Consider the following 15,075-nt stretch of genomic DNA (forward strand, 5'->3'; position numbering starts at 1 on the left):
GCTGGCACAGAGTGTCTGTGCGTAGAACCGGCACAGGGTCCATAATGTACACGGGCTCAGTGACCCCCCCCCCCCCCCAACTGGCAGCGGACCTGGGGGGACCTGATCACCCAAGACGGCGATCTGCCCCCCATCTATCGCCTGTAATATTTTGTAATTAAAGGTAGAGTTGTGAACATCCAGCGTGAATGACTGAGCCAGCCCTGTATAATGTATAATTTAAACAGGGGCAATCAACTTCCTTCTGAAACTCTAGCTCAACCGCCCTCCTAACGTATAGCAAAGCCAGTCGGAAATACAACTCTCCAGCTGGCCCTTCAGCGACTAGACCTGGACGGGCCAAGCTTGCCATGTACGATGAATAATTCAGAGTCTTGCTGATTTAAGGGCCCTTTACGTAAAATCGGTCCAATCCTTCCACGGCAGAAGCTCATTGGCTTTTTATAAGGAATAGTGAAGTCAAGAAGCTGAAGCATAAACCACTCCCGCCTTTAGTTGATGAACCCAACGTTCAGATGTGGCCCCTGACAGGGATAAGAGCCCTTGGCTAGCTGAGAATGATGGGAGTTGAGAATCCTTGGGTCATAGCAACTAGTAGCGATGAACATGCAACCAGCTATCCAGCCCTGGCCCCTGATGGCAAAATGGTGCCAAAAGCTAAGAGGAAGGAAAACGGTTCTCCTCATGAAATCACTACAGACATGTGCTGGGTTTAGTGTTTGACAGCCGGGTGCAGGCATGACACAGGGCACACGCCCCAATTAGACTGCAAGCTCCTGGGGCCCAGTCTATGCCACACTGCGTAAGCGCCAATTAAAGGCCCATGAAGAGGGAGGGGAGGATACTTACCTCCCGGCTCCCTCCCCTGCGACCCTGTTGCAACACCAGCTCTTCTAAACCGTTACCGGCGGGGGAGAAACCAACCGACTGCGTCTAACAGAAATGAAGAGAAGCTGAGCACAGTCTAACCTCGCACTCCCAACGTCTTTCGCCACTTACGGCTACTCTGCGCCAATTGGGCAGCAGGCGGGAGACGCTGGCACGCTATTTGCTATCGTCCCTGTCACTCCCCTCATGTGTCCCACCTCCCACGCGAACATGCAATGATTTTGCCATCACGCTTGGTTGTGCCGTAGTGCTCCCTCGCGCCGCCTTATTCTGTGAAGAATTGCTCGTCCATTGGCTGTCCTGTTTCTTTCTCCTTTTTAGACTAGCCGGAGGGGGCGTGGCCAACTTCGCGACGTCACTGGCTTTGCTCACTTCCCAAGATGGCTGCTCTCGGAGTGCTGTGCCCGTAGTCTCCCGGAGGAAGAGTCTGTGGCCCCCTGGGACGCAGTGGGTAAGCGTGTGGCCCCTCAAGGCCCTTCCTTATGTTCCCCGCTCGATAATATACCTCAGCCCGGCCAGCAAAGCATTTTAAGAGGGAAACTAGGGGCCATTACCCCAATGTAGTCGTGCCAGTGGCAGAGGCTTTAAATTAACACTTTATCCACCAGGGGGGTAAATAGGGTAAATAACAGGTGGCTGTTAAAGGGGTAATGGTATCTGTGTGACTCGTTTCTAAAGAGCTTTCTGCCATTCGTTCCTTTCTGAAGTAAAAGTACAGATACAAAGGATGCGAGCTTTATTTAAAGTTTTGTCACATGGCAGTGTGATCATGTGATATGAGGAGATTCCCCTTTAATGTGTTCCTAGGTGACAATGCTTGCAAATCGAATTCATTTGGGACGAAATCTAACTTTTTTACCCCCCCCCCCCCCCCAAGGTTTGTTCTCCCGAAAATACCAAAGCTTTGTGGTTGTATCTGGTAGTTAGATGCGCTTTGCTGGGAGGGTGGTAGACAAGTGGAACAGCGTCCCATCAGCAGTAGTAGAGAGTCAGCTCCAGAATCTATGATCAGACTGACTCATTCAATTGTATTGTAGAAAATGATTAAGAAGTTACTATGGACTTCTGATGGTCTATATAATGCGCTAATCTATTTCCAGATGAGACTTAATTTGGAAGCAAAAGAATCCAGAAGACGATCCGGCCTCCATGAAGGAGAACAAGGAAAACTCCAGCCCTTCTGTGCTGTCTGGCTGTCTGGACCATGTAAAACCATGCTGGTATTGGGATAAGAAAGACTTGGCTCATACCCCGTCCCAGGTGGAGGGGCTGGATCCCGCTACAGAGGCAAGATACCGCAGAGAAGGAGCCAGATTCATATTCGATGTGGGAACCCGACTTGGGCTGTATCCTTAAGAAATAAAAACTTGGGCAAAGATTACGCTTGGCAAAGCTGGCGATCTTCATTACTTGTCAGGAGTTACCGGTGCGGAGAGACCTGACGCCTAGAATAATCAGGGGAGGGCATACCGGGTGTGCACAGCCATGTTTTTGGTGTCTTGCCTCCCACGATGCTCTGCTGAGGATCCGAGGCGCACGTTATTAAGGTTTTACGCTCAGCGTTATTGGGGTGTTGGGTTCACATCGCCCGGAGCGTTGTGCGTTACCACGAGTGGCGGGCGCCATTGTGTGACACGTTGGTATTGTTTGTGTTCCTTAACGCAGCCTCTAGACACTATGACACGCTGGCTACCGGAATTATATATTTCCATCGATTCTATATGTTTCATTCCTTCAAGCAATTTGCTAGATATGTGAGTATCTCCTTCTATATCAGAAGCAATGAAGGGTTATACAGATCTATTTATCTTGTTAAAAAAAAAATTGGGATAATAAAATGAAATCCTTTCTGTAAAAAATGTCTGTCTTTGCCTCTGTTGCACCCAGTGCCTCATGTGGCTCATTGAGCTTGGACTCAGGGATCCTAACCAAAAAAACCTGCCCCCTCTGAGCGTGATATAAAGTTTCTATAGAGCTGAGCTGAAAGTACTTTACGTGGCTGAGCAAAATCATTCATCAGGCACAAAGATAGAGGAGCCAAACCGTCGCCAAGAGCTACTTTAGAATTTGGCTTGACCTCTGAGTTTAACAAATGGCCCTCTTACCAGGTAACGTAGGCCTTTGATGTCCATAGAAGACTCCAGAGCCATATTTGAATCACCAGATTTGAGTCTGGGGTTGTAGCGATGGTGAGGGTCACTAAGCACGGTTTGAAAAAGCACTGTGTGAAGGTGGGGTGTCAAAACCCCCCTAAAGCCAGCCCTGCCGCATTACAGTGGGTCAGCCTGACATTGGATAGTGCGATCCGGTGTGGAGTTAAGTACCTGAGAGTATTTTATAGTCTGTGAAGGGTAATCCCTCTAAACCACTAACCTTCTCTCCAGGTAACCGGCGCCTGCTGTCTTTTCCTGGCCGGGAAAGTGGAAGAAACGCCCAAGAAGTGTAAAGACATTATAAAGACGGCCCGGAGCTTACTGAATGATGTGCAGTTTGGTCAGTTTGGAGACGACCCAAAGGTAACAGTTTTAATGATTGTGGGTGTTCGTATCGTTTATTTTTCAGCAGGTGTGGTTTTTAAGAGTTTTAAAGATACCGTTCTGAAAACTTTAGCTTAATCTGATTTATTTTGACCTGTTTTGCCTTCCAGGAAGAAGTCATGGTGCTTGAGAGAATTCTTCTTCAAACAATCAAATTTGACTTGCAAGTAGAGCACCCGTACCAGTTCCTTCTCCGATACGCCAAGCAACTGAAAGGTCTGTCTATGCACAGCTAGTTTGGTTTTGTGAATGTATATATAAATAATATATATAGGGTAAAGCTAAAAAAAAAAAAAAAAGCCATATCATTGTTACAGATGGACCTTAGTAAATGTCCCTGTAATATTATACAGAGGTGAAGAACTTTCACTCGCTGATTCACAAGACCTGGCTTTAGTGTCCCTTCTAGGCGCTTTTCCACTTAAAACCGGTAGCTTTGGGATTACTTTTTCTCTCCCCTAATTCTTTAATTTTAAGATTTGGTGCAAAATATAGGATTTACTAATATAAAATCTGTGTGTTTTTCTTCTGTTCACTTTTTTGTGTTTTTATTTGTTTTGTTATGTCTCAGGCGATAAGAACAAGATACAAAAATTGGTGCAGATGGCGTGGACGTTTGTAAATGACAGGTATGGCCGAATTATTCTAGACCGGATGCGTTGGCGGTCCAACCAGTCGGAAGCTCCTTCCTGCGACGCTGTCAGGGATAAGCCTGAGACATGAATAATAATCTTTACAATTCAGAGTTTGCTTGTTGTGCCCATAATATATATATATTTTTTATGGAACCCGCCTCTTACACGGCTTTATCTGTTCCCATTAGCCTATGCACCACGCTGTCTCTGCAGTGGGAGCCTGAGATCATCGCGGTGGCCGTAATGTACCTGGCTGGGCGTTTGTGCAAATTCGAAATCCAAGAGTGGACGTCAAAGCCAATGTACAGAAGGTGGTGGGAGCAGTTTGTCCAAGATGTGCCTGTAGATGTCCTTGAAGGTAAATGCCATATTTCACAAATCAACGTCTTTTCCTTATTTTTACTGCGACATCTGAGTAGGGCTTTAAATAGACGTGGCTGTAATTGTATTTATTGCACGGATTTGTATCCTGGGGTGTGCAGTTTGTGGTGAATGCTGTCTGTGTTCACAGAAATACCCAGCTTCATACTTACCACTGTTCCTCATGGTTTGCTTTGTTCCCGTCCTCAGATGGGTAGCTTTGACTCTCGTAACACGTTGCTTTTTGGTCCGCAGACATCTGTCACCAGATCCTTGACCTGTATTCTCAAGGAAAACAGCAGATGCCGCACCATGGAGCCCAGCAGACCTCCCCGCAAGTCCAAGCGCAGATCGCCTCGGTGCAACCGCAGCAAAGTACAGACTCCCAGAGCGCTCAGCAGAAAGACCAGCAGCCGTCTGCGTCTCAGCAACCCAAGAAGCCTTCTCCTCATTCAAGCCCCCCTAAGCCAGCAAAGCGACCCCTGGTGTGTTGGTATAGGCCGCTCCCTTGTATAAGACACACCCCCATTTTTGGGGGCCAAAATTAAATAATTGTACTGGCTGCCTGGGCATGATATGAGTGTGATTGATGTTGGCTGCTAGCAACTGTTAGCAATTGCACTCCTATTATGGTCAGGCAGCCAGTACATGCACATCACTTTCAGCCTCCTTGTGCCCCCTACACACGGATCCATGCTAACATACATACATACATACATACATACACACATACATACATTTACTCCCCAACCTTACCTGAACTGCTGATCTTGTGCTGCCGCTCGCCGACTTCCGTGGGGGCCGCTGTTTCCCCTCTGCCTTGCTCGACGCGGCTGCACAGGAACAGGAACTGAGCGGAGTCATGTGGATCCTGTGCAGCCGCGGCGGATGAAGGTAAGCAGCAGTAAGTTGGTTTTTTTTAAAAAAAAATTAAAAATAAATTTTTTTTAAAAAAAATCTACCGCCACTGTATAAGACGCACCCAATTTTTAGACCCCAATTTTTTCTAAAAAAGGTGTGTCTTATACATGGGGAAATGCGGTAACTGGTGAAAGGTGCTTATGATGTAAATTGCTTAAAAGGCAATATGATCTGGATACTGTTATCTTAACTACCTCCCGCAAGGCTACCATTTTTGCATCACATATCGGGGCTGAGTGTAAGTCAAGTATTCCTGGTGTGAGCCCTTTATTTGATGTTACACAATATTATGCTATATAATAAATATACACATATATAATATATTAACAATGTTTGTATTTCAGCCTACTTCGCCAAAGGATGACATGAAGACACTGGGTAAGTGCTTAGGTTCTCTCTTTTTATTTTTGTCTAGCATTATGCTGTGAAGTAGCATTATGAAATTTGTTATTCCGTTATATGAGCTGGTAGGGTTTGGTTTTCTGTGTTTTTTGCATGGATTTATTTGTTGAATTCCGAATGACTTGGTGATTGCTCTATCAGGATGTGCAGCCAAGGAATCCTTTGCTTTGAAGGATTGTGACAGACGTATATGTTATGTTATAAGGGTGTTATAACGATTCTGGTACTTCACACGTAACCGGTTACGAAACTGCACCATCAGGGGACTGCAACTAATGGACTTTTTTTTTTATATTTGCAGATCAGCCATCTAAAATTCCTAAAATCGATGCCCCCCTCCCACCGCTGCCCCCAGTCCCTCCACCACCAGGTGAGTCTTATTTACTGTACAAGTTATCTCTTCTGACCTTCTATTTCTAAGCTTCTACTCCATTCTGTTACCCAGTAATAGTCAGTAAGTGGATATTCAGCATCTATTGTTGTCTGAGGATGATGGGAGTATCATAGGTGCAAACAGGGAGCCACATATTTTTTTTCTTCTGAATGTAAGTCCTAAACATGTTTGTGACGGGGAATGAGCACCTTTTACTCATCATTTCTTCACGATTACAAGTTTGTTTGTTTGTTTTTCTGTGTTTTTCATAGAGAGAAAATCTTTGGGGTCTGTAATGACATCGGCCGAGGGAGAGACCACCGGAGTTTCCGAGTCGTCAGAATTAACAAAAATTCCGATTCCTCCTCCTGCGCACCCAGCCCCGGTACATCAACCTCCGCCGCTACCACACCGGCCTCCACCTCCTTCCAGCTACATCACGGGGATGTCCACCACCAACTCCTATATGTCTGGGGAAGGTTATCAGAATCTACAGTCCATGATGAAGACTGAAGGGCCATCCTATGGGACTCTGCCTCCAGCATATGGGCCTCCAGCTCATATACCCTATCACCCTCATGTCTATCCACCCAATCCTCCACCTTCCGTCCCACCACCTCCATCCTCATTCCCTCCTCCCAACATCCCACCTCCTGCACCCGTCTACCCACCTCCGCCTGCTTACAACCCCAACTTCCCCCCACCTAGACTTCCTCCTAGTCATCCGCCTCCAGGTATTGGTATACCGCCAACCAACTACCCCCCTCCCGCAGTGCCACCAGGTGGGCAGCCTCCGGTTCCCCCACCAATTCCACCTCCCGGCATGCCGCCTGTCGCTGGATTAGGCCGTGCCGCTTGGATGAGATAGCATGGGGTACGCAGGCTGATATCTGGGGTGCGTGTCATCTAGGACACAATGCGATAAAACACCCATTGAAACACGTTCAGAGCTTATAGTTCGAAATACGTAGAATAATATGCAACGTTCAGTATTCTATCTCCAAAAAAAAAAAATCTATGCCGGTCAGAACAGTGAAGAACTTCAGTTCACCCGGCGTGGAAGGAGGATAATGCTGAGAGACCAGTAACAGACCTCAAGACTAATTGGAATCTGTGGCCTTTATGTCTTGATATACGTCGGCAAGTGTTCCCTATACGTTTCGCTTTATGAAATCCCACTTTGATTTCCGCTCACAGAGAGAAAAAAAAGAATTGAGGGCCATATTGGCCAAGCTGCGGATTTCCTGGTCAGATCAAACATTAAACTGGCCTCGCTTCTGACTTTTTTTTGTTCTTTCTTTCTAAATACCATAATAACTTTTACGAACGCTTGTAAATATTTTTTAAATAGAACGTTCTGTGGCGCTGGCTGACATGAAAAAACTGAAACGGAATTGTCACCCTCTTGAATAAAACAAACATTCCCAAGTTACTGTGTGTTTTGCGTTTTTTCCCCCCCCATACTGGTGCTAAATGCTACAGGTCGAAAATTTCTAAAACGCATCAGAAACGAATGCAAGTAAATGAAATACTGTCTGAGCGGCTAATCATCCAAGAGGGGGGTCTTTAATATCTGGGAAGTATAGCCTTGTTTCATCTTACTGAAATGCCTGCGTTGTACACAGGGGGGCAGTAGTGTATCTGCGGTTCATACATCTGCTGTGTTGCGCATAGAACACGTTATCTTCATTTATGAACTGGATCGAGGATTATGCGAGAGTATAATATTTAGGTTTTACAAGGTTTTTAGTCTGCAAGTTCTCTGCTCCCTTGTTGTTTTCCTTGTGATGATCGTGTACAGCACACTCCAGCGTGGCATACGGTAATGTAGGTCTGCAATTGGGGAAAAAACTTGATTCTGTTGGGTTTTGTTCCAATAAACTTCTTTTATCTGCTGACCCGAAGGCCGCCATCAGTCTTATGATGTTTTGGGTGACTTTCCCAGCTCAAACACCACACTGAGCTGATGCTTTATGGCAATTCTAATGAAGTCTGTTCCTCCATAGAATTTCAGGAGTCCAGCTGGGTGATTAAGACTGATTCATTCTATTATTTCCCACAGCTAGTATAATAAGGTGTCAGGGATGGCAGTGGCATAACCAAAAATGCCATGGACCCCTGGAAGGCATATTGTGGAGGGTCTCCAAGCTCCTCCTACACACACAGTAACATACTAACATACACACATACATACTATCATACTTGCACACAGTAACATACTTACGCACATACATACTAACACATCAGAACACATTTACACAGTTATATACTTACACAGAAAAACACTAACATATTTACATACAGCAATACATGCACATGCAGTAACATACTTATACTCATGCTAACATCCTTATACACACACACACAGTAACATAATTACACATACAATAACATACACATGCAGCAATATATTTACACATGCATACAGTAACAATCTTACAAGCAGTAAAAATGACAGACACACTAACATACTTCCACAGCAAGATATTTACACGTGCACACACACAGTATCATACTTACACTCACGCTAACATTCTTGCACACACACATACTAACATATGTACTCAAACTAACACATACACACTAACATACTTACACGCGTATACCCAACCCCCTTGCCCTCCTACTTTTGTTCTGCCGCTGCTCTTGCGACCCATGCTGAGGAAGGACTTGGAAGGGTTGCTTCCTGCACATGGGACCCCCTACGACAGCTGTCTGAAAATATTATATAATGCCAAAACTAGAACTGTTTTAAAAATAAAAAAAGAAAACAGCTCAATATTTTTAAGGCTACTAGTAACAGAAAAAAAGGTGTGTTTCCCTTTAAGGCCACCGGCCGTCCTATCTGAACGTGCTCTTTAACCTTCCGCGGTGTGTAGTTCCCCAAACTGACCAGCAGGTGTCTCCAACGGCCTAGAATATGTTCATGGGAACACCTTGCCCTCTCTGCCCCTGTTCTGGGGGCTGATTGCATGCAGGTCATGTGACCCTGGCAGACAGTAACTTGTCATTTTTGTGACCATTAGCTTGGCACGATACGCACTGATCATTATCCTAAATGCAAATTCATATTGTCTACATACTATACATATATATATATATATATATATATATATATATATAGATACAGAAAAGCAGAATGTTGCAGAATCTTGTAATACCTTTTTTATTGGACTAACAGTATTTAAAATAAAAGAGAAATGCTTTTGACTTGATAAAGGGAGGACTCCCGAAAGCTCATCTATTATGTTAAATACTGTTAGTCCAATAAAAAAGGTATTACAAGATTCTGCAACATTCTGCTTTTTTGCATTCTTACACACTGGACTAATACGGCTACCCCAAACTACAGTATATAGATACAGTAAATATATATATGTATATACAGTATATACCGGTACATATATCATTGATTGAAATTGATAGAATTAGACACGGAATTCCTAGTGCTGTTGAAAATCCCTCCTAGAAATATTTTTTATCAATTAAAACTATGGATTATTTGATAATGTTTTGCCCGGAACATTTAATTGTCACGTGACACAAAAAACTGGCACCGATAGGTTGTTGCCATACAAACAAAAAAAAAAAAAAAAAAAGTTTATGTTTTATGCGCTTAAAGCTTTTTTATAGGAAAAGGAAACTAACACCTGCTTAGGATATTTTTGCTTAAAGTAACAGAGATTGCAATTAATGGCCAACAAAAAAAAGTGACCTAGAAAATCCTTTATTTTTGAAAATAATAAATTTTGTGCTTTGGTTTAAAAATATAAATATATATCTATATGTGTATTTCTGGTCTCCTGTGGATACGGAGGAGAGGTTAACATTTGCGAGGCGCGGCGTCTGAGTCATCGAACGTCTTGTTCCCAGATCGGCAGAAAATCCTCGCTGTGCGCAAACACAGCAGCGGCTGGATACTTACCGAGAAAAAACAGAATTCTTCCACGGAGAAACCCACCCACGGCGGGGAAAAAGCGCCATCGTTAAACACTGCGAGGGACGAGAGTGCTGAAAGAAAAGTGTTTTTTTTGCTGGTTTTTTGACACATTTTAACTTAAAAGAGAATTTTAACAGCCAGAAAAACTTTAATAGAATCCGGAAGACTTATTTAAGCCACCGGTCCCTACATCAAAGGCACAAAATCTGCTTCTTTTCTTATGACCTCATAGAATCATAGAACCTCTACCACTTCTCCCGGGAGGCTGTTCCACTTATCTGCCAATAAAGTACTTGGGCTGGTTATAACCGTAAGAATTCGGCGTAATTCTTTGGAATCCCATAAGGACTTAACGAGTGCATAATATGTACAGAAAAGATTAAATTCTTTTTTTGCTGAAGAACTTGCAAAGAAGAGGACCGCAACTCAATGGGCAAATATAACATTTTTATTAATTTTTTGTATTCCCCCCCCCCCAACTTTTCCAAAGATATTTACAACACAATTCACTATAAAATCAGGAAATCATTTCTGAACGGGTGATACTTTGATACGGAGCTTCTGGGAAGTCCACGTTTCGACCCGGAGCTTCTGCACCTCCCTAAAGCTGCCACAAACGGGGCGAGTGTTTAGAAGAAGGAAATTCCATTGTTTAAAGAAAAAAAAAAACACAATTTTTTTTTTAGGGATGACTAAGGCTGAAAACTAGACAACTACGCCATGTTTAACCCATTAGTGGAAGACCCACGTGATTCCTCTTGATGGAGCTTCTGTCGCTTCGCTATTATTGAATCTTTTAATATAATAAAAAGGTTTAGCTGTTTCTAGTTCCCCGCGGAGGCTATTAAGCTACGCTCATCCCTTGACCCCCAAACCACAAATTTTGGTGGCAGCTATGCCGATTGTATCATTTACTCGTTAAAAAAAAAAAATGTATACTAAGACCCCCGAACAGAAATCTAGCTTAAGACAAACTTCTGGATACGGTTTGTGATCCGCGGCTGGAGGCCAATATGCTATAATGTGAATTTCCTACAAAATGCTAAGTTTGAATTGTTCCAAAACCAGTTAAATGACCCCAAAATAACGGGGGTATGTGGAAAAAATTTCAATGGTTTATATTTACCGACTTATAATGTCCCTGCATGCTTTCGACAAAGAACTTTCTTACAATTAGAAGCCGTTAATGCGGAAGATTATAGCACGATCGGGCCCCGTTCCGGACTTCCATGTGATCATACGGCAAATATTTTCTGGCGAAGAATCCATTTCCCAAAAAGAACCCGCTCTTTGTTCTCCCCAAAGCCCGGCGGCTGGGAGACCCACCGTAATACAGCCTGCATTCTTCACAATGAAGTCTTTGATATGTGACGACCTGTCAGTGATGCGCGGCAGGGTCTTCAACACCCCTCCAAACCTCCTTCATCAGGGGGGAGTCATGAAAAGCCTGCCTATGTACCCATGTATGCAGCACCTTCTTACATCATGAATGCCGAAGTCAATATACAGCTTCCGCCACAATTCTTTAACAAAATATATATATATATATATCTATACCATGTCTGTACAATCAAATACAGAGATCTTTATATTTTGGCCCGTAGGCAATAAGGTTATTCATAAAAAAATATGTTCGTCGGTAGCTACATCTGTAATACCCAATAAAATATATCGATCATTACCAAATAGGTCATATTCCGAGGGGGGCTTCATTAGGGGCTCCCTCTATTTCCAGATCTACCCAATCAGCGCCTTTAGTTTCTTTGATATTAAAATGATTCAGTCCCCCCCCCCCCGGGAGGAGTTATATGTATGTAGAAGATATGAATCTGGTCTAATATAAAAGAACATTTTAAGACACTCACTTTGTATATGTGCAGAGCTTTCTATACCTTATCGGAACTCATGGTGATTGATGGTTTTTTTTCTCAGTATGGGGGAAGCAGTTTTCGGTTACTCTCATTGCTGCTGAGCCTCACTACAGCTTCCTGCTCACAGAAAATGGGATTTCAATGATTGTAGGTTTTGTTAAAGTGTTAGAACCTTACATCTCTTTCATATAAGAGACAGAGTGGGGTTTCCCTATAGCTTTTCTTTAACTCGGTTGGATTTATGTTTTATTCATGGATATTCCCCAAATGCACAATACTTTCTAGTGACCAATGCTATTCATCAATAAGAAAATCCCCCAAAACTCAGAAGAAACCCCCCAAAATTCAATAAAAATAAACATACCGATTTGTTCCGATCCTCTGAAAAATGTTAGAATTCTTGTTAATTACAAAAAAAAGGAAATTATTTTCCGGTTTCCAAGGACGCTTAATCCTCTCTGGCCGTATCCACCCCCCCCCCCCCCCATAAACATATCTTTCATAAAAATAATGAGAATTTAACTGAATTTACCAAAAATCAGATTTTTATTCTCAAATTGCTGCTCGCCAACCACGGGGAGAAGCATTCGTGAGAAGCCAAGAGCACCTAACTGTCCTGAATCATCCCAGCAGTGCCTGCCGGCTGTATTGTGACTCCGATCACCCGCAGGGCGTTCCGGCAAGGAAACGGCCGAGGACAATAATAGCTCTGAACGTCCCAAACGCTGCTTCTGCTAGATCCGCTTAACATAATACTTAGGAAAAAAGCAAACACTAGAAAATAAGTGTATGTAAATGTAAAAGTCCATAAAACAGTTTATAACGAATCCTCGGGTTAGTGTTTTATTCCTATTTTTTTTTACTTATCTACACAGCCTGTACAGTAAGTGAACTACAATAGAAAATATTCCGGTCCTGTAACCCGATGATTAAACAAATGTACAAGGTAATCGTCTGAGCCTCCGTATTTACAATGGTCACAGTTCGCCCGACGCCGGACTCCCAGCTCACGTCTTCACTTTATTTCTTCACTACAAGGGTCCTTTGAACTGGTTTCCAGAGAGGTGCTGCCGGATGGATGGCTTAGAATTTGCCGCGTCGCCCAACTTTCGCCACACGACCTGCAGGCCAACAAAACCCCCCCCTCCCATACTTAATTACACGTTATTTATTACATAGACTCCTGCTATATGATTCCCCTATAACGGATTGGTCATAAGGGGTTAATTTTATTACCCCCATTGCTATTTAGCCACGCACGTCATGGTTCATCCCCGAAAACCCCTTGCGTTCCACATCATAACTTAACTGATTTAATAAAGCCCATGATCACCTTCAGGAAATCCTCGAACATGTTGATTTAAACCGATGCACCAGAGGTGTTCCTAACCTGCCTTAAATGAAATAATTGAAACGATTGCCCGATGATTTGATTCTGGAAACTATCCCCCTACAGCCAACGGATGCCACGCGGGTCAATTAGCCCAGGTGCAGGAATAGACGCTGACTGGACCACCTGTGCTCAACGGTGAAGATCCTGAAGATGCACTAATAAGGGGTTAAATTGAGGATACAGCATTATATCCCCAAAGTTATAGCTGGGTATAGCGATTTAGCGCGGGTATCGGCTGTATTGGGCTTTGCTTTACGCTCTGCAGCTGGCTGGGATGATGAGTGGGATTTCGAAAGCAATATCTTGGCATTGTGGCCGTCGGCTCTAGAACGTGGTCTTGTAAACACAGTGAAAAACTGTATCGTCACCGAGGGCTTTATAATCGAACTACACCCTACTTTGTAATGTGTCCTTGGCTCAAAGTCCATGGAACGGGCACAGCCGGAAAAGCTGTTTGAAAGCGCTGTCCAAATACTCACGTTGCACATTTCTCGAACGATTGCCTTCTCCTTCTCACTGAGGTCCTCCTCGTAGCTATCAGGAGCCTGTCTGTCCAGATTTTCATGGACTTCAAGAACCTAGGTGAAGAAAATGATGAAAATGTAGAGGAAACAAAGTAAATATAATCACGCACACGCATTCACCTCCGATCTCAACCACGCCAGAGCCGTGATCAGGGGCATGGGGGGGGGGGGGGTCCACTGCCCTGAACTCTCCTTTCGCCTCATTCCAGAATCAACCATCTACCATTGTCAATACATATATTGGTTATTTTCATATTATTATAATAGTATAACATTGGTTTATAGTAAATAGTACGTTAGGAAGTTCGGCATGTGAGATCCACTTGGTTGAAACTGATTAACGTGTCTAATTACTAAAGTGAACTTGACCGCCAACTTGCATGGAGTAGCCATGAAAAGTACAGCAACTCGTCTTACCAAAGAAATCCCGACTGAGGCGAGGCAGCAGAATGAACTTAACCGCTCGGGAAGAGCAGAGGTGACCCAGAACTCCATTAAACTCAATAGAACTGCCAAACTCAAGCTTAGGTCAACACTCGTCAAGCTGAACTTGACTGCATCCCCACTAAAGACTCCCGATGTCCATCTCGTCAACAAGGTTCCTGCTTAAAGAGGGGCTCCCACCAAATGTATTTATTACTAGTATGTCCAGTATTATTTTTATTATAATTGCACTATTTTAGCCCTCACCCCCCCCCTCTGACCCAACGCTATTCTGTGTATCGGCATTAAGTCACTGGTTTCCTACCTTCATTGCATGCACAACAGCCTCTGGTTTCTGTGCCATGGAGACATATCCAGCAGGAGATGTGGATGAAATGTCGGGGGCTATGCGTGCTGAGCCCTGTAGGAAGGGACAGACTTAAGATTAGAAGGATCCAGCAAACATGATGACAGTAGCCTTATAGACACATTCTAGGTTATTCAGTGTTAGCTCAACCCTAAAGTTCTCGATTACCGAATAAGCGCCAACTAAATGCATGAGTTTATTGTCATGTTTTCTCTCTCACTTTGGAGACTGAATCGTTACAATACAACGTAAAGATCAGAGCTTACTTAAGCCTGGGTTCCCCTAAGACCACCAAAGCTCCCATCCCGATAGGAATGACTTTTAAAAGCCCATACATTATATATGGGACCCAGTGGTCCAGCTAGTCTCAAAAGGTCCATCTGCATCTGTGACCTAACAAAGTCCAGCACAGGTACAGTCCCAAAAACTGGGCTAATGTGA

The 15,075-nt window shown here is 43.7% G+C and overlaps 2 protein-coding genes across 3 annotated transcripts in view; one reads left to right on the forward strand and one right to left on the reverse strand.

The window, feature by feature from the left end:
- Positions 1 to 2,037: 2,037 nt before the first annotated feature.
- LOC149272581 (cyclin-K-like) lies at positions 2,038 to 6,984 on the forward strand. Of its 2 annotated transcripts, none has more exons than XM_089506928.1 (10): positions 2,038 to 2,234; positions 2,561 to 2,642; positions 3,273 to 3,410; positions 3,536 to 3,641; positions 3,997 to 4,054; positions 4,249 to 4,418; positions 4,676 to 4,905; positions 5,686 to 5,719; positions 6,045 to 6,113; positions 6,389 to 6,984. In XM_089506928.1, exons 1-10 carry the CDS (start codon positions 2,038 to 2,040, stop codon positions 6,982 to 6,984), a joined length of 1,680 nt encoding a protein of 559 aa, XP_089363054.1. The 2 variants fall into 2 exon arrangements, with proteins under 2 accessions (XP_089363054.1, XP_089363055.1); XM_089506929.1 differs by having other exon boundaries at positions 3,273 to 3,404.
- A 5,974-nt stretch (positions 6,985 to 12,958) lies between these two features.
- The window catches only part of LOC149272582 (coiled-coil domain-containing protein 85C), a 47,623-nt gene continuing 45,506 nt past the window's right edge, over positions 12,959 to 15,075 (reverse strand). The window contains exons 4-6 of the mRNA XM_089506927.1: positions 14,593 to 14,688; positions 13,800 to 13,898; positions 12,959 to 13,048 (exon numbers count right to left, since the gene is read on the reverse strand). Of these exons, the coding sequence (XP_089363053.1) occupies positions 12,959 to 13,048; positions 13,800 to 13,898; positions 14,593 to 14,688 (285 nt within the window). The remainder of the gene's footprint in view (positions 13,049 to 13,799; positions 13,899 to 14,592; positions 14,689 to 15,075) is intronic.

The sequence above is a fragment of the Sceloporus occidentalis genome, unplaced genomic scaffold (genome assembly GCF_023333645.1).
Source record: "Sceloporus occidentalis isolate IW3139 unplaced genomic scaffold, rSceOcc1.0.p SCAF_437, whole genome shotgun sequence".
Lineage (NCBI taxonomy): Eukaryota > Metazoa > Chordata > Lepidosauria > Squamata > Phrynosomatidae > Sceloporus > Sceloporus occidentalis.

Excerpts from the sequence above, each read along its gene's own strand:
- LOC149272581 (XM_089506928.1), top strand. The coding sequence starts at position 2,038 with ATGAAGGAGAACAAGGAAAACTCCAGCCCTTCTGTGCTGTCTGGCTGT. Across the intron at positions 2,235-2,560 it reads GTGGGAACCCGACTTGGGCT|ACACTATGACACGCTGGCTA; the intron begins GTATCCTTAAGA and ends CGCAGCCTCTAG. Across the intron at positions 6,114-6,388 it reads CCCAGTCCCTCCACCACCAG|AGAGAAAATCTTTGGGGTCT; the intron begins GTGAGTCTTATT and ends TGTTTTTCATAG.